Source organism: Nicotiana tabacum, chromosome 2, assembly GCF_000715075.1.
Source record: "Nicotiana tabacum cultivar K326 chromosome 2, ASM71507v2, whole genome shotgun sequence".
Classification (NCBI taxonomy): Eukaryota; Viridiplantae; Streptophyta; class Magnoliopsida; order Solanales; family Solanaceae; genus Nicotiana; species Nicotiana tabacum.
Window position 1 is genome coordinate 8,880,069 of NC_134081.1, and position 22,495 is coordinate 8,902,563.

The 22,495-nt window shown below is 35.9% G+C and overlaps 1 protein-coding gene across 2 annotated transcripts in view; it reads right to left on the reverse strand.

Moving 5' to 3' along the window:
* The window catches only part of LOC107786631 (protein PTST homolog 3, chloroplastic), a 30,553-nt gene extending 16,264 nt beyond the window's left edge, over positions 1–14,289 (reverse strand). The window contains exons 1-2 of one of the 2 annotated variants that reach the window (XM_075230386.1): positions 14,031–14,289; positions 12,403–12,564 (exon numbers count right to left, since the gene is read on the reverse strand). In XM_075230386.1, the coding sequence (XP_075086487.1) occupies positions 12,403–12,564; positions 14,031–14,161 (293 nt within the window). In that variant the 5' untranslated portion in view covers positions 14,162–14,289. The remainder of the gene's footprint in view (positions 1–12,402; positions 12,565–14,030) is intronic. The other variant, XM_075230390.1, reaches the window with a different exon arrangement.
* Between the last annotated feature and the right edge of the window lie 8,206 nt (positions 14,290–22,495).

Below are 22,495 nucleotides of genomic sequence, written 5' to 3' on the forward strand. Positions count from 1 at the left end.
TTAACCCAGATAGAACCTTTTCGCCTAGGGGAATCCAGCTCATATTTCCGGGCAGAAGTACTCTTCGCTCAGGCTGTTTTACGTAGCTTAATCCAGGTATAACCTTTTTGCCTAGGGGGATCCAGCTCATATTTCCGGGTAGAAGTACTTTTCCCTTAGGCTGTTTTACGTAGCTTAACCAAGGTAGAACCTTTTCGCCTAGGGGGTTCCAGCTCATATTTCCGGATAGAAGTACTCTTCGCTCAGGCTCTTTTACGTAGCTTAACCCAGGTAGAACCTTTTCGTCTAGGGGGATCCAGCTCATATTTCCGGGTAGAAGTACTATTCGCCCATACTTGCTTTTCGTAGCTTAATTTGGGTAGAACCTTTTCGCCTAGAGGGATTCAATATTTTATTAATAATACAGGGCACCAACCCCTAGTTGTATTTTCTTCCTAGTAATACATGGTACCAACCCCTAGTTGTATTTTCTTCCTAGTAATACATGGTACCAACCCCTAGTTGTATTTTCTTCCTAGTAATACATGGTACCAACCCCTAGTTGTATTTTCTTCCTAGTAATACATGGTACCAACCCCTGGTTATATTTCTTTTTAGTAATACAATGTATCAATCCCTGGTTACATTTCTCTTCAATAATACAGGGTAGCAACCCCTGGTTGCATTCCTTCAGTAATACAGGGTACCAATCCATGGTAACATTTCTCCTTAGTGATACAGGGCGCCAACCCTTGGTTACATTCCTTTCGATAATACAGGGTGCCTTTGGCGGTATCACCGTCTACAAGTCGAGTCATGAGATCTAAAGTGCAAATACTCGACGCCGTGAATCAAGAAATTCGGGTGATATACATACGAATGCCGTTTACTATTTCTTGAAGCTAAATCTCTCCCCCGGATGAACCATTTTTTCCTCAAAAATAAAATTTTGATGTTTCGGGTCGTCACAAAGAACATGATAAGAACAAATGCAGATTTACAGCTTATTCTCCGTTCGGTGAATCTTCACCCGGGGAATTTAACTTTTCTTTTATTCATAGATTGGGAACATAATAAGCACCAGTAGCCTATTGAGTTAGATGAGCTAGATGACTTTCATTAGCTCCTAGCGCAGCATATCTGAATTCACTATAGGGTTCAATTAAGATATTGTATGAAAATATTATTTTTTTCAATTCTCCTTTGAGAAAAGGAGGATTTTTTATTGAGTGGGTTCAAAGAAAAAGAAGTGGCATCGGTCTTCTCGTTCCATGAATAAAAGGTCCGGAATGGCCTATTTTCATATCTAAATCTGGAATCTTCCTACTCTTGTTAGTTGGGACAGAGCATCCTATCTTGTTGATTCTCCTTTCCCACCGCGTACCCCTGGTTACATTTCTTTTTGGTAATACAGGGTACCAACCCCTAGTTACATTTCTCCTTAGTGATACAGGGCGTCAACCCCTGGTTACATTCATTTCGGTAATACAGGGTACCAACCCCTGGTTACATTTCTCCTTAGTGATACAGGACGCCAACCCCTGGTTACATTTCTTTTTGGTAATACAGGGTACCAACCCCTAGTTACACTCCTTTCAGTGATACAGGGTACCAACCCCTGGTTACGTTATTTTCAGTAATACAGGGTACCAACCCCTGGTTACATTTCTTTCGGTAATAGAGGGTACCAACCCCTGGTTACATTTCTTTCGGTAATAGAGGGTACCAACCCCTGGTTACATTCCTTTCGGTAATACAAGGTACCAACCCCTGATTACATTTCTTTCAGTAATAGAGGGTACCAACCCCTGGTTACGTTATTTTCAGTAATACAGGGTACCAACCCCTGGTTACGTTATTTTCAGTAATACAGGGTACCAACCCCTGGTTACGTTATTTTCGGTAATAGAGGGTACCAACCCCTGGTTACATTCCTTTCGGTAATAGAGGGTACCAACCCCTGGTTACATTTCTTTCAGTAATAGAGGGTACCAACCCCTGGTTACATTCCTTTCGGTAATACAAGGTACCAACCCCTGATTACATTTCCTTTTGGTAACACAAGGTACTAGCCCATGGTTGCATATCCTCACATAGCTAGGTTATACTGTTGTCTTTGTCTTCCTTTCAATAAGTTAGATAGTTTATAACTTTCTCTAACAACTCACAAAATTTCCCTAGTCCAAACTGGCCAGAAAAATTGTGTTCGTTTTGTTCATTTTTTATGGGTTTGCAGGCTCCGCCTTAAGCACAAGTGACGATTGAAGCTTGCAGTTCAGTTTCTCATCAGAAGAGAAGTCTTTCGATCACAAGATAGTTGGAGTTAGCTTTGATAACGTGTCAGCAACCCAGCTTCTCAAGTTTTATTTTCTCATATTCTGATCGGGAAATCAAGCAATTGAGAGTGAGTCATAATCTTTTCTTCAAAGGGCGTCAAGATCCAATCTAAGGTCAACGCAATCGAGTAGATCAAGAATCAAGATTTGACTCCAGAAGACACATAGATAGGAATTTTGTAACTCTTAGCTTGCAGACATACGTAGTTATCTTCTCCTTTTCTTTTGATGCAAGCAGCAAGTGAGAGTAACAGCAACAACAACAACAGTCTTAACTCCAGTGTCCGGTAGTCCCAAATACCAAAATTTTCCCAGAACTACACTGACCTGATTCCTTTATAGCCAAGGATATGTAGGCAACCTCGGAAGCAAGGTTCGGTCACGTTTTTCAAAACACAAATGCTTTCATTGGAGTTACACACGAGCAAAATTAGCTATGGCATTCACTTTCTTTGCACGAAAACTCTTCGTGTTCTCGAGCAAAGAGGGGCAGCTGTAAATATCTAACTTTTGCTCTTTCTATTTCTCCTACATTACAATGTCTTTAGGTTTATTGTGTGTTTTTATAGACTTTAGCATTAGATTATTAATTATTTTATTAAGGGGTTTAAAGGTTTGGATTAATGCCATTTTTAGTTGAGTTATGCACAAAATCATACCCAATGTTTTAGCCCAATTCGGCCGACCCAGTCCAATTGTTGGCTTGCCAAGACCCGGATCGAAACGACGTAGTAAATGAAGCAAGATCAAATCTTATCCATCCATTCCAGCTTGATCCAATGGCTCTCATTCACTATCTGCCTAGGTATTTAAAGCCTCAAAAATCTGAAAATTGCCCCCATTTCCACCCATATTTATTCTCCTTCCTTTCTCTTCACTCTCTCTTTCTCCCTAGCCGTCGCCCCTCTGCCACCGGCGGCATACCACCTCCAAACACCCCCAAATTCACACCATGTAATCTCCACAACCTCCTCTTTCCATATCTCCAAACCAAATCCTTCAAAAACCCTCAAACTCCTTGAAATTTAGATCTAGGAAACTTTAGCCGTCACTTCTTTGCCCAAATTCTTGAAGCTCCGGCCACTACCACCTCGCAATACCTACACCAACAGATAGAGCTCTTCAAGACCTACACCAACGGATAGAACTCCTCAAGACCTACCCATTGAACACCACTGTCGCCGCCGCCATCACTACCTCGCCTCTGCTTAGGCTGGCCTCGAACTCGAAACACGACTTTGTTGTTGATGATATCGTGACTGATCTTCGGCTCACCGGAGTTTGCGGTCACGATTTATCAATAAGAAAATCGTGCTCGAAGTTCAAAGTTCTACCGAGTTGGCATACCACCATTGTTTCGGCCACTTGAATTGTAAAATGGTAAAAATCCTATTCTTTTTTCATGGCTGATTATTTATTTATTTTATTTTTATTTTTCAGATTAATTATTTTAGCATTAGTTTCTGAAGTTTGAAATGCTAAATTTTCTGTTTTTGTACTTGTTGAAGTAGTATAAAGGTTTTGTATTTGTTAGTTTACAGCATGTATATAGTGTAGTATTGTCCCACATTGGTAGAAGAGTAGTATGTCCTTGTATAGTATAGCTATAAATAAGGACCTCTTGTATTGTATTGTATTGTTCATCTAATATCAATAATATATTTTCTCCCGTGCTTTCTCACATGGTATCAGAGCAATTGTGAGAGACTTATCGTTGTGCATAAATTCCAGCGATTCCGGGAAAGAGAAATCAGTACATTTTTAAGGCTGTTTTCTATCTGCTTCATTTATATCGGTGTTGTGCAAAATCCAACACTACCACAAGAGTCGTCACTGTCCGGCGACCAAACCCCAGTGAAAAACTCCGGTAGCAGCCTCCTCACGTGCCACCAGAAGCTCACGCGCCGGCGCGTACGACCAGTTCCGGCCATTTTTTTAAAATCTTCCTTCAGAACAGTTGAGTCGCCTGCTACAGTACTATTCCAACAGCTACAGTAGATTCCGGCAGCTACAGTATTTCAGTATTCTATTTCTGTGTTTCCGTACACTGTTTCAGTGGATTACAGTTGATTCTTTCTCTTATTTGGTAATAATTTGCAACAATGTCTTTGGGATTTGATGCTTTTGGGTCTAGAAACATGAGTTCTGGAAGCTCTAGTGCTATTATTACCTCAGAACCTTTAATGGGAGGTTCAAACTACTTAGCTTGGGCTTCATCTGTCGAGTTATGGTGTAGAGGTCAAGGTGTTCAAGATAATCTAATCAAACAGTCTAGCGATGGAGATGAAAAGGCAATAGCACTTTGGGCAAAAATCGATGCTCAGTTATGTAGCATTTTGTGGCGATCTATTGATCCCAAGTTGATGCCCTTGTTTCGTCCATTCCAGACATGTTATTTGGTTTGGGCAAAGGCACGCACCTTATACACTAATGACATATCTCGCTTCTATGATGTGATATCACGGATGACAAACTTAAAGAAGCAGGAATTGGATATGTCTACTTACTTGGGTCAAGTACAGACAGTCATGGAGGAATTTGAGAAGTTGATGCCAGTTTCTGCTAGTGTGGAAAAACAACAAGAGCAGCGACAGAAGATGTTTCTCGTTCTTACCCTCGCTGGACTTCCTAATGATCTTGATTCAGTACGCGATCAGATTTTGGCTAGTCCGTCTGTCCCGACAGTTGATGAATTATTCTCTCGATTACTCCGCCTTGCTGCAGCACCAAGTCCACCAGTGATCTCATCACAGATACTTGATTCCTCTGTTCTTACATCCTAGACAATGGATGTTCGGGCATCTCAAACTATGGAGCATAGACGAGGAGGAGGTCGTTTTGGAAGATCTAGACCCAAGTGTTCTTATTGTCACAAACTTGGACACACTCGTGAAATGTGTTATTCCTTACATAGTCGTCCACCCAAAAATGCTTACATTGCTCAGACCGAGACTCCAGGACCAGGTAACCAAGGATTTTCTTTATCTAAAGAAGAATATAATGAGCTCCTTCAGTATCGAGCAAGTAAGCAGACATCTCCACAAGTAACCTCAGTTGCTCAGACTGATACTTCTGTTAATGGTAATTTTTTTGCTTGTGTTTCCCAGTCTAGCACTCTTGGGCCATGGGTCATGGACTCCGGCGCTTCTGATCACATCTCTGGTAATATATCACTTTTGTCAAATATTGTATATTCACAGTCTCTTCCCACTGTTACTTTAGTCAATGGATGTCAAACTAAGGCAAAAGGAGTTGGACAAGCTAATCCCTTGTCTTCTATCACCCTAAATTCCGTTCTTTATGTCCTTGGCTGTCATTTTAGTCTTGCATCTGTTAGTCGTTTGACTAGTGCCCTCCATTGTGGTATATATTTTATTGACGATTCTTTTATTATGCAGGACCGCAGTACGGGACAGACAATTGGTACAGGACGTGAATCAGAAGGCCTTTACTACCTTAACTCACTCAGTCCTTACACAACATGTCTAGTTACAGATCCTCCAGATCTAATCCACGGACGTTTAGGACATCCGAGTTTATCCAAACTTCAGAAGATGGTGCCTAGTTTATCTAGTTTGTCTACATTAGATTATGAGTCGTGTCAACTTGGGAAACATACCCGAGCCTCCTTTTCACGTAGTGCTGAGAGTCATGCAAAGTCTGTCTTCTTCTTAGTTCATTCTGATATATAGGGTTCTAGTAGAGTCAGTTCATCCTTGGGATTTCGTTATTTTGTCAGTTTTATTGATGATTATTCAAGATGTACTTGGCTTTTCTTAATGAAAGATCGTTCTGAGTTATTTTCTATATTCCAGAGTTTCTGTCCTGAAATAAAAAACCAATTTGGTGTTTCTATTCGCATTTTTCGCAGTGATAATGCCTTAGAATATTTATCTTCTTAATTTCAGCAGTTTATGACTTCTCAAGGAATTATTCATGAGACATTTTGTCCTTATACCCCTCAGCAAAATGGGGTTGCTGAGAGAAAGAAGAGGCACCTTATTGAGACTGCTCGCACACTTCTAATTGAATCTCGTGTTCCGTTGCGTTTTTGGGGCGATGCAGTTCTCACAGCTTGTTATTTGATTAATCGAATGCCTTCATCTCCCATCAAGAATCAGATTCCGCATTCAGTATTGTTTCCCTAGTCACCCTTATACTCTCTTCCACCTCGTGTTTTTGGGAGCACGTGTTTTGTTCATAACTTAGCCCCTGGGAAAGATAAGTTAGCTCCTCGTGCTCTCAAGTGTGTCTTCCTTGGTTATTCTCGTGTTCAGAAGGGATATCGTTGTTATTCTCCAGATCTTCGTAGGTACCTTATGTCAGCTGACGTCACAGTTTTTGAGTCTAAACCTTTCTTTACATCTGCTGACCACCATGATATATCTGAGGTCTTACCTATACCGACCTTTGAGGAGTTTACTATAGCTCCTCCTCCACCTTCGACCACAGAGGTTTCATCCATACCAACCGTTGAGGAGTCTAGTGTTGTTCCCCCTAGTTCCCCAGCCACAGGAACACCACTCTTGACTTATCATCGTCGTTTGCGTCTTCCATCAGGCCCAACTGGTTCTCGTCCTGCACCTGACCCTGCTCCTGCTGCGGACCCTGCTCCTAGTACACCGATTGCACCGAAAAGGTATACGGACCACACTTAACCCTAATCCTCATTATGTCGGTTTGAGCTATCATCGTCTGTCATCTCCCCATTATGCTTTTATATCTTCTTTGTCCTCGGTTTCCATCCCTAAGTCAACAGGTGAAGCGTTGTCTCATCCAGGATGGCGACAGGCTATGAGTGACGAGATGTCTGCTTTACATACAAGTGGTACTTGGGAGCTTGTTCCTCTTCCCTCAGGTAAATCTACCGTTGGTTGTCGTTGGGTTTATGCAGTCAAAGTTGGTCCCGATGGACAGATTGATCGACTTAAGGCCCGTCTTGTTGCCAAAGGATATACTCAGATATTTGGGCTCGATTACAGTGATATCTTCTCTCCCGTGGCTAAAGTGGCTTCAGTCCGCCTTTTTCTATCCATGGCTGCGGTTCGTCATTGGCCCCTCTATCAGTTGGACATTAAAAATGCTTTTCTTCATGGTGATCTTAAAGATGAGGTTTATATGGAGCAACCACCTGGTTTTGTTGCTCAAGGGGAGTCTCGTGGCCTTGTATGTCGCTTGCGTCGGTCACTTTATGGTCTAAAGCAGTCTCTTCAAGCCTGGTTTGGTAAGTTCAGCACGGTTATCCAGGAGTTTGGCATGACTCGTAATGAAGCTGATCACTCTGTGTTTTATCGGCACTCTGCTTCAAGTCTGTATTTATCTGGTAATCTATGTTGATGATATTGTTATTACTGGCAATAATCAGGATGGTATTACCAATCTGAAGCAGCATCTCTTCCAGCACTTCCAAACTAAGGATCTAGGCAGATACAAGTACTTTCTAGGTATTAAGGTTGCCCAATCTAGCTCAGGTATTGTTATTTCTCAAAGAAAATATGCTTTAGACATTCTTGAGGAGACGGGGATGATAGGTTGCAGACCTGTTGACACTCCGATGGATCCGAATTCTAAACTTATGCCAGGACAGGGGGAGCCGCTTAGCGATCCTGCAAGCTATAGGCGACTGGTTGGAAAATTAAATTATCTCACAGTGACTAGACCCGACATTTCTTATCCTGTGAGTATTGTAAGTCAGTTTATGAATTCTCCCTGTGATAGTCATTGGGATGCAGTTGTCCGCATTATTCGATATATAAAATCGGCTACAGGCAAAGGGTTACTCTTTGAGGATCGAGGTCATGAGCAGATTATTGGATACTCAGATGTTGATTGGGCAGGATCACCTTCTGATAGACGTTCTACGTCTGGATATTGTGTTTTAGTAGAAGGAAATTTGGTGTCCTGGAAGAGCAAGAAACAGAATGTAGTTGCTCGGTCTAGTGCAGAAGCAGAATATCGAGCAATGGCTATGGCAACATGTGAGCTAGTCTGGACCAAACAATTGCTCAAGGAGTTGAAATTTGGTGAAATCAGTCGGATGGAACTTGTGTGCGATAATCAAGTTGCCCTTCATATTGTATCAAATCCGGTGTTCCATGAGAGAACTAAACACATTGAGATTGATTGTCACTTCGTCAGAGAAAAGATACTTTCAGGAGAGATTGCTACAAAGTTTGTGAGGTCGAATGATTAACTTGCAGATATTTTCACCAAGTTTCTCACTGGTCCTCGTATTGGTTATATATGTAACAAGCTCGGTACATATGATTTGTATGCACCTGCTTGAGGGGGAATGTTAGTTTACAGCATGTATATAGTGTAGTATTGTCCCACATTGGTAGAAGAGTAGTATGTCCTTGTATAGTATAGCTATAAATAAGGACCTCTTGTATTGTATTATTCATCTAATATCAATAATATATTTTCTCTCGTGCTTTCTCACAGTATTGATGAAAGATGAGGTAATGAAGGAATACTTGAGAGTATAGGGTACTTGTTTGGTTTCTTATTTACTGCTTCAGAGACTTTTGAGTACAAAACTCAAAATTCAATTGTTTGGTAAGAAAATATATACTTTTGGACAGTTTTTGAACAAAAGTCTATCTTTGAATAGTGAAGAGCAGATTTTGTTTGAAATACTCTCTTTTGGACAAGATTGAACTAGAAAGTCTTGCCTTTTGAATTTTAGAGCAAATTTTGTTGAAAAATCTGTCCAAAAAAAAAAGACAAATTTTTAATCATGAAATGCCTAGTTTTTCGTCTATAAAAAACATATATTTTTAGAGTAGCAGGGGGATCTCTACTGACTAAAAAAAAGGAGAGAATTTTGAGAGAACTTTCAATAAAATCATCTTTAGTAGGTGAAAATTGTGAGTCTCTTAGAGTGCAAAACCTTTGAGAAAAATAGAAAGACCCTTCAGGCAATTTGTGAAGTTGTTTAGCCATTAGTTTCAAGCATCTTTGTTGGTTTTCTGGGATGTTTTAAAGCCATTTCTGCTGCTGTTTTTTACTCTATTCTTGCTCATTCTACAGTTGTATTTTTACAATTCTGCGATCCATGTATTTATTTTTTTTTTACTTTGTATTGCAGATACTTTCAGAAGTAATAAAGATTTGAATTTAGTTTGGATTGTTGGAACATGAATATGTTCAATTTTGTCTAAGAATAAATATTATGATTGTGATAAGTGCTAGAAGAGTAGAAGTCAGTTAACATTAACTTTCTTTTACATGGGTAGTTGAAACCATTTTTATTTTTTTTGTATGTTTATAGAGGTTAGTTTTGAATGCTTTATGTTTAAAGTATTGAAAATTGATTAGTGCTGGATTTTTGGCCTGCCACTCTGATTTAGATCTTAATTAAGATAAAAGTGGTTGTTTAGTAAAGTGGTTGTTTATGCAATCATGACGTGGTAGAAATGGCTATAGTAAAATTGGTTGGGTCAATAATCTGGCCTTCAGGTGGCTGTCTATGCAAACCCCAATTTCAAAGTATCCTGGGCCAAAACCTAAGTTTCTGGAGGCCCAACTACAACAAGTTAAGGGCTGGCCCAATGTTAAAGTTGTCCAAAATGGGCCAGCAGTGTAAATGCACCAAAATTGGCCCAGCAGCCCCAATAACAAAGAAAGTGGCCCAATGCCATTTTAAACCCAATAAACAAAGCTGGTCCAAATTTCCAATTATCAGCTTTTCAAATAATTTTCAATTTGTCATATTTCCTTCTAAATTATGTAGCTTAATTAACTATGTAACTTAGTATTTAAACTGCAGATAAACAATAGGCGCGCTATAATGTTTTTCGTCTTGGTCGCACATTCGCTTGCGTGGTGCGGTTAGGACCATTTAATATTATCCAAGTCATTCTTTAATAATTTTAATAATCAAGCAATAAAAGCAGACATAGAAAAAAATATGAAAATCTTATAAATCACAGTTTGTCCAAAATTAATTCAAGCCAAGTTTAAGTCAATAAAGCGACCGTGCTAGAACCACGGGGCTCGGGGAATGCCTTACACCTTCTCCCCGGTGAACAAAATTCCTTACTCGAACTTTGTTTTCGCAGACCGATAAAAATAGAGTCGAACCTTCATTTAACTAGGGATTCAAATAAATGGTGACTTGGAACACCGGAAAAAAAATCAATTCCAAGTGGCGACTCTGAACAATAAAATAATCCCTATTTCAAAATTGTTACTTCAATCGGAAAAACTCTTTAACCCACAATCCATAAAATATATATCTTGGGGTTAAAAAGGGGTGTGACAGTACATACATCTCGTATGTGTCAAGCTTGCAACATATATAATTGATTCGTGAATAGACAAAGTACTTGGTGAATAATTTGCAACACTAATCCTTTGACTTTACAAATTTAGTGTCAATATCTCCTGACGATATCTTTTCTATAATTTTTATGTGCTTGGTTCCCATGAAACATTGGATTTGGTGCAACTTAAAGTGCGGCTGATTATCATTAAGAAGTTCCATATGGTAGCCTCCTCAAAATTTAGTTCTTTAGTAATTGTATTGATCAATATTTGATTGTAAATTGCCATCGTCGCCTGATTCTGCTTCTAAGCTAGATCTCAAAACGACATTTTGTTTCTTTCTCTTTGAAGACACTAAAAAATAGTAACATGCAGTGGAGAACCCACTAGAAAGTGACTGTTCCTATCTGTATCTAGATAACCACCAATCTAATCATGTCCTCGATTATCGATGCATAATGCTTAACTGAAGCAAATTTTGTGTTACTCAATGAAACAAATAACTATTCGTCTATCCCAATGAGTACCACTGGAAACTAACTTATAATACTCAACACACATGCCTGAATTATTTTATAGCACACTTCACAATCTATATATTACATTAATGATTAATCCCTGAAACTTTAGAAAGTGCACAACTATACATGTATGTATTATACTAAGTCTAAGCCTAACAATCTCACAATGATCTTATACACTCTCACATACCATAGTGCACCATCTTTGTGCAATTTCACCTCTTTAGCTTCATTTGTACATTGGAACAAAAGAGTTTGTATCCAGCAAGCAACTTTCACAAGGTCCAAGTCATAGTCTAACAACATTTCTACACCATGACAAACTCTTGTAATGCAAAGTGAAAGCTAAGTAGAAACTTGTGCACATGTACGGAAATTCAAGAGCATTTAGACATGAATTGGTTGAAATTTGAAGGCAAAAAAAGGGTATTTGAAATTAAAGTTGAAAAAGGGTATTTGGATTTTGGAAGCTGAATTTTGAAACCTAACTTGAGAACTGCTTCACTGGTTCACAACCATGGGTCCCACCTATGATTATATGAATAATGGTAGAGGTAAAATCCTTGTGGCCTCTGCCCTTATTCAATATGATCAGGAACCAAGGATGAGGGCAACAGACACAAACGCGGAAATGATTCTAAATCTAAAACTTTTTATCGTCATTCCATGCATCTTGTCCAATGGCACCTTTATATGCTACACTAATGCATTCACTTATTGAAGTAAACATTAAAAAAATACTCCAGATATCTACATTCTCCAGACAAGCTTGATAGAATTTCACCTTTTCCATATGCATGCACTTTGCTAAAACATGGGTAGGAGTAACAAATGCAAGAACAATGGATAAGAATTTATGCGGATAATTCATGAAATCGATTCATTTAAAGCGAAAAATTTGATTGTGCCAGAAAATCTTTCTTAATTACCAGGTCATGTTAACATGTAAGATCCTAGAGAAGACCTATCCTAAAGGAAAAACCAGTTGGCACCTTATTTCTCCTGTGCTCCAACTCAAAAAGAAAAGCTAGAAGTAGCTACTAGCTCCAATACAAATAACTCCATTTGTCCTATTTCATTTAACCTAGTTGCTATATAGTATATCCATAGTAAGAGAAGTTCTTTTTCACTGCTAACCTTTAGTTAGATATTTGGCATGAATTAAGTCCATTCATGTACACATACATCTTTTAGCAAATAGCTTCAAATCCTTTAACAGTACGAATTTACCTTAAAGCTGCAAAATGAAACAAAACTGGAAAATGAAATCAAGAACATAAATGGCATTCAAATCACACCTTCCGTGCTGTGACAGCTCCTTCATGGTGGGTACATGATCCTCGGGAAGTCCAACAGAAGATAAAAATTCCCTGATGTCGTTGCAGAGATCAACATTGCTTTTCACCTTCCGGCTTGCACTATACCCACCAAAAACAAGAAAAAGAACGCCAAGCACCCATCTAAGTAAGAACAAGAACCCAAGATTGCAAGAAAACTACTCAAATTAGTGCAACCAAGATTCTCATAGTTAATAAGTCAGCATAAAGAACCAAGCTTTAAACCCAATACAATTAAGAAACGTAGAGAAAACTAAAATGCATCCAAATGGGTCATGAAAAGGAAGCTGAATTTGTTATTAAAGCACAATTTCAGGAAAAGTACTCACATTACTGAAACCAAGATTCTCATAGCTAATAAGTTAGTATCGAGAACCAAATGCTAGACACAGTACAATTAAGAAACGTAGATAAAACTAAAGTACAGCCAAATGGGTGATGAAAAAAAACCTGAATTTATTCTTGAGGCATAATTTCAATAAAACCACTCACATTAGTGCATTCAAAAAAATTTCAAAAGCTAAAAAAGTCAGTCACAAGAACCAAACCACAAACATACCAGCAAACAAGAAACGTAGATAAAACCAACATACAGTTAAATGGTTGATGAAAACGGAACTGTAATTTCCATTGAAGCAAAAATAACCTAGATTTGAAGAAAAAGCACTCACATTAGTGCATTAAAAGTCTATCACAACTAAAAAGGTCAGTATCAAGAACCCAACTACAAGCACAGTATCAGTATCAAGAACCAAACTACAAGCATAGTACCAGTACCAAGAACCAAACTACAAACATAGTATGTGTCATGAACCACTGGAATTTGGAGTTATGTTAATTGGTTATAACCTGAAAGGATAGTGACGTGGTCCAAGTGGTAGATTAAATAAAAGGCCTGATTAGTATTTTATTATGTGTGTGGATTAGCAAGGCGCAATAGCTATTGGTCTGTGATGGGTAGGCACACTCTATAAATAGAGGCCAACCCCCATTTCCCTAGCTATCACAAAAACTCTAGTGTATTTATTCTTGAATACGTAGTATGGCAGTTGACGTCCCATCAGTCGTATTCTCCGGACTGTGAGATTGTTACTTTTTTTTATAATCATGGTGTCCGGGCAAGCTTGCACGCACCTCGACTAATTTCATGGGATACCAACTACCTCCCACCAGCAACAGGTACCAGGCTTAACCGTGGTTTGATATCGCTGCTAAATCAATGGAGTGGAATGGTATGTGTATCTAACCCTAACACAAGATTATGTTCATATGTCTATATAATTGTATCTTAATCTCTGCTATGGTAGCACATAATTAATCTTACACCACAAACATAGTATATAGCCAAAAGGGTAATGAAAAAGAACCTGAATTTTTTTATTGAAGCACTTTTTTTTTTAAGAAAAAGCATCACATTAGTGCATTCAGAAACACTATGAGCTAAAAAGCTCAGTACAACAAACCAAACAATAAACGCAGTATCAGTATCAAGAACCAAATTAACTACCAAACTACAACCATTTTACACTCAAGAAACGTAGAAAAAAACACCAGAAAAGGGAGAAGTCAAAAGGGTAATGAGAAGGAACCTGGGTTTTTTAATTGAAGCACAAATTGCAGGTTTTGAACGGTAAACAAGAAGGTAATGATGACCTGTGCAGCAGAGAGAAGTCGGGAGAGGAGAAAAGAATACTTTGGGAAAGTGGAAGAGAGTAGCCATATGAGTTTTGCAGCATTTGAAAATTTGGGAATTTTGAGTTATGAAGCAAAACTGAATATTATAAACAGACAATGTCTTTATTGGATTGCTTTCCACATAATTCTGGGAATGCAGTTTCTTTTTCTTTCCACACAATTATGATTTGTCTATTTGTACGAAATGAATTGAAAACGTTGTTATCCTTTCTCTTTCGATTTATTAACACTGTGTGGAAAACTTTAGTGCTATTAAATTGGTTTTTTCCCACTTTAACACATAGCTTATCAACTTTTGTAAGTTATTGTGTAAAATTTCATATACAAAAGTTATAATCATTTCTCTTTGCTATACCTAACGACTGAAATTGTACTTTGCCTTTGTAGTTTTTAATCTCGCTTGTATGCCTCGCTATTAATTTAGTTCACCATGTTCATTTTCGATTGATTTTACTGTGTATTTACGTCTTCCACATTATTTTATAGATTTCGAGCATATTATGTTGGATTTTTTCTGTATTTCAGTTAATGATATTTTTGTCCAAATTTTATTTAATACTGTAGTTATTATTTTTTAATTACTTTACAAACACTGACTATTTTTCAATTACCTGTTGAAAAACCAGTAAGCCCGTGTTATTTTGACCATTCCATTTTATGTTTGACTACCCTACCAGGTAGAAATAACATCAGGTAGCCACTTTAAAGGGTTGTTATTTAAGAGTTAGTTAATGCGTCCTGAATTTCAGTTTTTCAGTTCAAAACTTTGGGACAAAATGTCTTAAATTGTTCTGGAATTAACATTTTTAGTTTAAAATCTCGGAATAAAATAAGTACCGGCTAATCTCTAAATAATATCCCTGAGAATGGCTATTTGTGCACTTGCCCCACCCTACCAATCCCTTCGAAGTAGTAAGGACAATCTGGTATAGCCCAGGCCCAAATATAGGTCATATATTGTGAGCCCAATCACAATTGGGCCATATTAAGTGGTTATTGAATAGTATTATCACTTTTAGCCCGCGTCAGAAACTATTTACATTTGATAGCCGAAACAATGTATAAAACTTGTATAATTTTTATATATAACATACATAATGTATATAGATACAAAAAATATACACTTTTTATAGATTTTTTTTGGCTATTATTTTTTCATGTCATTTTTCCTTATTAAATTGACTCTTAAACCCAACCACCGTGAGAAGTGGAAATGAAATTGAAACTTGAATTAATCTATAATGATAAATGATTGATGGTATTTCCAAGCTAACCTCCGAATTTAATTGTCAGAGGGCACATTTTAATTCATACAAATTTTACACAATTTTATTAGGTTTATAAAAGTAATTGATAAAACCCACCATGAGATAGTAACTTTTTTTGTATTGGTAAACGACAACTTGGTGACAAATATGAGAAATTTATTATTGGTTTCCTATGGAATTTTTCCTTTTTCAAAAATAAAATATCATATTGGTTTTCACATTTTCGTCCATATTTCTTTTAGTCCTATTTACATAATCGATTGTCCACAATGCATACCTAAAAGTTGTTATCAACTTAATCTTCTAATAAACAATGAAACACTATTATGAGAAATGTTCTAGAAACTAAATATAATGTCAATGGCCGTTGAATTTTGAATGAAGCCAAAACTATTAAATAATATTAAAGATTAACGTTATTATCACGAGAGAGGACTTTGTTATAACCTTTTAGGTGTATTTGCCACTACTTTATATAAAATTACTAAATTATTTTTTTAAAGGATTAGCTTCCCATATCCTTCTCTCCTATGTGTGTGTTTGTGCAAGTATTGTTTTCTTCTTTAAGGAACACCATTTTCAAGCATAAGTAGCTAGGTTTCACATTATTCAATTTGGTAAATGTTTTCTTAATTCACATATGGCTTTCTCCTACATCTAAATGTCAACTACCTTCTACCAAAATTTGTCCTACACTTTCTGGTTGAAAATACGACCTAATAATACCTATGAACACAACCATGATAATATAAGCTAAGTGCGTCCATATATTATAAAGAGAAACAAATAGGCTCTTAAAAGTGAAAATAGCATGAGCTAGTCAGTTTTTGGATTGATAATCGAAAAATTAGCTATCGTTTGCAAAGTCAATGAAAAATAGCCACTATTTTATGCGAAAATAAAATCTGGACAAAAATACCCTAGGTGAAACACGAAAAGTTTCAACATAATATGTTGGATTATAGAGCTCCTTAGTATAAACTTCTAGCATATTATGTTGGAACTCCAACACATTATAGAATTCCAGCATATTATGTTGGAATCTCATATGTAAAAAATTCGAACTCTAGCATATATTATGCTGGATTTTTTTCGGATTTTTAAGAGTGCTTTTGTTCAGATTTTATCTTTATATAAAAAAGTGGCTAAATTTCGATTACTTTTGAAACTGTGACTAATTTTCAATTATCAATTGTAAATCAGGCTATTTATGATTTTTCTCCCCTCTTAAACGCATTAAAAAGAAATTGAAATGAATAAAGTAAAAAAGAACCAAAGTCAAATTTGATATACTTCAAACATTAAATAGTAAATATAGATTGACTACGTACGTTAATCTTAACGTAACTCCACACGTAACATGTAGTTTGTTCTTTGGTAGGGAAGCTTCCAGCTCCTTATTAATATTTCATTTGTTTCTTTTATCATTTCATTTTTCAATTCAAGATTCCATAGCAAAGAAGAAGACAATACCCCCCCCCCCCCCTCCAGGTAAGAAAAGATAAAGAGTCAGTACAGTTTGAATATGATACGAATATGACCATAATATATATATGGTGATGCATATTATTAATGTTGTAGACGTGTTTTTAATTATTCCTATGGTTGAACTTGGGTTGCAAAACACGATATTTGTACTTACATTCGTTGCATGGAACGAATTAGTTGTACATATACTTATAATATGGGAAGCATACAACGTTATCAGCGGTGAAATAAAGAAATTTCGTTAAAAATATTTAAAATTTGAATATATATGAATAAAAAGTAATATTTAGCTTATGCACCCGATATAATTATTCAATGAAAGATGTTAAATTAACTATCCTTCACTGAATGTAGTTCCGCTACTAAACGTAATTATGCATGTATATTACTTCGTCTTAAAAGATGACTAAATAAAATGGTCGTTACGAGATGATTAAATAGCATATCCTAAGTTTACGTGTATATTGCGTATGTGTGCACATGAATTGTGATAATAGCATGATTTTGCATTCATCACTAAGATTTTATAATGACCTAATTAAGATTCATCGTTTATGAATCTTTTGACCAATTTTTTTTGCAACTTAAAATTTTTTAACCTTTAATTTCCAAAGGAGTGTATCCTTCAAATTTTATTTTAAAAGAATCAAAAATTTGTCAACTAAGAGGGGAAAATTTTCCATGAATGAAATCCTAACATAGCATTATATCTTGAGTTGGTTAAAACAAGATAGAAAAGTTTGACTTGTGATAATTATATATATTACTAAAGAGTAAAAAAATTAAGTGACAAGATAAGATCCGTTATGAATGGAAAAACACTTAAACTAAAAGTTGGTATAAGTTGGTTTATGAGTACAAAACATTCATTAGATGTAAAAAAGATTAAAAAGAGTACATTTATTACTAATATTTTGTTAGGTAAAATAACTCTAACCAACTTAGCTTGTTCAAGTCCAATACATATGCAAAATTAATAAGAAAATAAATGTAATGAGATGAATAATTAATCATAGTAGATAAAGTCCGTACTAGTTGGATGATCAACCGTAGCATTCTCAATCCAATATTCAAATTTTACACGAAATGTTCAAAAATAAATTTGAAAAATAAAACCCAAAAAAGATCATGATATTTTGACCTCCACCGATTAATTTGTTGACTAATTTATATTTCTCTATCTTTATCGCACGAAAGATTTGATTAATTATAAATAAATAAATAAATCAGAGTCATACACAGTGTTTGAAGCTTTTCAAAATGGTCCTATAGTAGCAAGTAGCAACAACATTTGCTAAGAAAAATTATTAGCAGTACAAAATGGAGGAGGTCAGAATTAAGCTCCAATCCTAATAAATGTCAATATTTTTATTATATACTTATTGATGGGACCCCTCCCTCGAGATTTCTCTTTTCTAAATTTGTGATCTACAAAATTATAGTTGGACCACACTATAATTTAGAAAAAGTCATTGCACTGGCACAATTTTTTAAAAATAAATTTATAAGTGACATTATCCTAATATAATCTTAAATGGTGTCTAATTCAAATCTAATGGTCCCATAAAGAGTATTATCTCCTAAATAGTCTATTCTAAGTCAAATCGCTGCTCTTTCTTTTCCATGCAAGTCTTGGCAGTATCTTTTGTCCAATCAAAATTTTGGCACATTCAACTCTATAATTAACAAAAAAAGGGTACCAAGTTAATATAATCTTTTTATTTATTTACATATGACTCCTAAATTTAAATTACTATTCTTGGTGTATGCATTAGGTGAAGTTTTTCTTTTTGCTTGTTGGGGGTGGGGAGGGGTGGACGAAACTATTTTTAAAGAGGCACTTCATTTCACTATTTGCCTAAGATTTAAGTTATATATATATTGACTAGCAAAATTTTTACAATATTCGTGAATTTTAAGCTCTAATAGTAGGTTAGTTATTATTTTATTAAATTAATTATCAATTATACTTATAAAAACTTTTTACATATAAATACCTTATTATAAGATGACTTGTTTCACAATATTAATCCATAGAAGTTAAACTCATGCATAGCCCAATTAAATGTACACGCCTAGCTTTTGTCTTGAATTTTTGATTAAGTTTGTTTGGTTAAATAATGAGTATTGGACTTTTTGGGATACAACCTAGGCACTAAACACACATTTCATGTCCTTGTTATATAACGTTTTTCCTATATATTTCTTTTCTTGATCAATAGAGTATGTCATTTTAAACTTATTCTAATGGCTCATGTGAAGTTAAATAAAAAGCATAATTTGTAATACTACAGTGAACGTTCAGAGCTTGAGGTTTATAATTTTCACATAGACATTGATTGATGGCTACATGCTAACTTGTTTAAGAAAAGATATTCAAATAAGGCTTATTAGATTATTATTATTATTTATATGTGGACAATTTGATTCTTTCTAAATCTTAAAGGCTATTTAAACCCTTTCACTTGTATTTGTTTTACTTTTCCCCTTTTATGTGATTTCTTTGACTATAGGAGCCAAAGTCGCCAACGTTTCTACACTTACGGTAGCAAATGTGACATTCAAATCACATATAGTTCCATCTAATGTCGAAATGACTTGGTCATTGACGAGATTTCAGACCCGTAAGGCCTCAGGTTAAAATTTCATAGAAGGAAAAAATATTAGGTGATTTCTTTTTATTTGTTCAGGATTTGATGGACAAAGTTACTCGATATATGTGTTGGTGGGAGATGACAGATATCCCGTAAAATTAGTCAAGATGAACACAAGTCCCGAACACCACGATTATAAAAAAATGATGAACTTTTCAGGCTCACGAAACTTCAACTTTATCTTGGTGATAATAGTGGTATAATTTAATTTTTCACAAAATACTTCGTATATCGTTATTGTGTTGACATTTAATCAATTTGATTCCTAGTGTATGTTGATTACTACTAAACAGGAGAGACCATTAGAAGATAGTTTAAGTACTCTTGTTAATTTGTAAAGTCATACATTAGAAGAGAGACTAGGTTTTTGTCCTCGGGGGAACAGATACGCTCTGCTACTACAATTCACATTATTTGAAATACACAATAAAACTTCTAATTTGGAGCATTGTGACTTTTTCTTGGTTCAATTTGACTGATTCTTGAGTCACTAATTAACAAAAGTACACCAATAATTTCCCCTTTTTGGGAAGTGATGAAGTGGGAATTTGAAGGATAAGGGGGGAGGTAAATGTGGGTCCCGGGGAGGGGGTGGAATGGGCGGTTGGGGGAGGGGGATGGGTACTGTTGAATATAAATTCAACATCCTCTTTAATTGTGTGTAAATGACTTTTGAGATAGGAGTAGCAATTAGCACATGGCTACCTATCTCTCTACATCACTATCTATACAACAAAAATTAGCCATAACATTTGTAGGTCTTAACTTATATTTAAAGAAATTCTTACTCTGTTAGCATACTTTTACTGTGTTAATTTGTCACGATCCAAATTTTTCTTCGTAGAATGTCGTGATGGCATCTAATTTTTAAGACTAGGTAAACCTAACACCTACCGAAATGATAACAGATTCTACTAAACACCTATATAATATGAACTGCAAATTTCGATATAAGCCAATAATCTCAACATGATACAGTACTCCAAAACCGGTAGTACGAGTCATAAGTTTTTCTTAGAGCCACTAGAAATAACAATACATCACTTTCCCGAAATAATACGAAACATTGGAAATAAAATACAACAAAAGGTGACTTCGGAGCCTGCGAACATTCAGCAGGTGTACCTTGAAGTCTCTGGCTGCACAGGCATAAGTCTCGGAACCAACTCGATTCGAAGTACCCGATTTTGCACAAAAATATGTAGAAGCGTAGCATGAGTACACCATAGTGGTACCCGGTAAGTATCAAGCCTAACCTCAGTAGAGTAATGATGAGGCCAGGTCAAAACACCTACCGGACATGTAAACCTGTGCAGTATATGACATAAAGCTAACAAGGAAGGAACATCAATGCAAGGCCAATAGCAGAAAGAATTTAAATTACAATCAACAATGAAGATAAGGGGAACACGAATGACAATGAGAAACAACCAAGTAATTAAGCAATAACATAGTCGGGGTATGGATGAAGTATGAATGTGTTCAAGTGGGGAAAACGATGACGATTCAACCAATCAAATTATTCTTAATACACGAATTTCAACAACCCCACTTTTCGTAATTTCAGATCATAAATCACAACTTTCAAACATTTAACACACATGGCACTTTATGATCACATTTTCTATATCACTTCGCACGACAAAATTCACGTGCTACCAGATACATAGTATCTATGTCAAATGCTATAAATAATATTCGAGGGATCTATTCATATATAATAAAGTAAAATTGCAGTTTCTGAACCAAACAGGAAGTAAATGAGAACTGAGTTGATTTTGAAAAAATTTTGGGTGAAGAGAATAACATTTTCAAATAAAATAAGGCATCAGATAAGCTACTGATTTGAATACAGAATTTAATAAATTAAAACATAATATCATTTCCTTTTTAAATAAAGTAGAAACATCAGATAAGGTAAGGAGATTAAGTTGAAAAATCGATTAAAGTGAAATATGACGACTATTAAAAATAGTAAGGTACCGAATGAAACGACGAGTTTTAACTTAAGAGTCACATAAGGTAAGCATGTTATTAATTATTTTATTTATAATCGTTGTGTTACTAACAACTCAACAAGGTATGAGATAATGACCTAGCGTAGCAAATTCATCTTGAAAATTAATTCACCAAAATACTAGTAATAGGAAGGAAAACAGGAAATGACGGCAAAGCAGTAAACTAATAAAAACAACTCAATCCTCGAAAATCAATAAAACCCAAAAATATTAATCCTCAAAGTCTCGTAACCGAAGCCAATACAATACAACAAGGAATACAAAACACATAAATTGTTGCGGCGCGCAACCCGATTCCACCGTACAACACTATCCTCCCTTATTCCACATCTAAATATCAATAACAATAAATAAATATATGTTGCGGCCCGCAACCCGATCCCACCATATAACACTGTCCTCCCTTATTCCACCATGTAAATATCAATAATAATAATAATAATTAAATATATGTTATGGTACGCAATCCGATCTCACCATATAATCACAGTCAATATCATAATCCTCCCTTATTTCACCGCATCAATCCACCCTTATTTTACATATTGCGGTGTGTAACCCGATCCATAAATAAATCAATAATATCAACAATCCAATACTCAATTTACAAGAATTTCTACAATCATAGGGTATGAGTACACGACAATGAAGGAATCACGTAAAAATCAAGGAACCCAACAAATATTACAAAAGCAACAGGACAAATGAAGCACGAGACAACTAAGGCGTGCAATTACAATAATTAAAACAAGTAACAGATAAGCACGAAGTCATGGAAGGAACGCAACAATTAAGAGGTCACAAGACAATAAGGAAGGCAACAACTTCAACTAAAACATATAAGTGCAAAATATCGAGTTAGAGGTATAATGAGTGCTAACAACGTCAAATAAAATATATCAGAGTAGATTAACGATGAGAGACATAACAC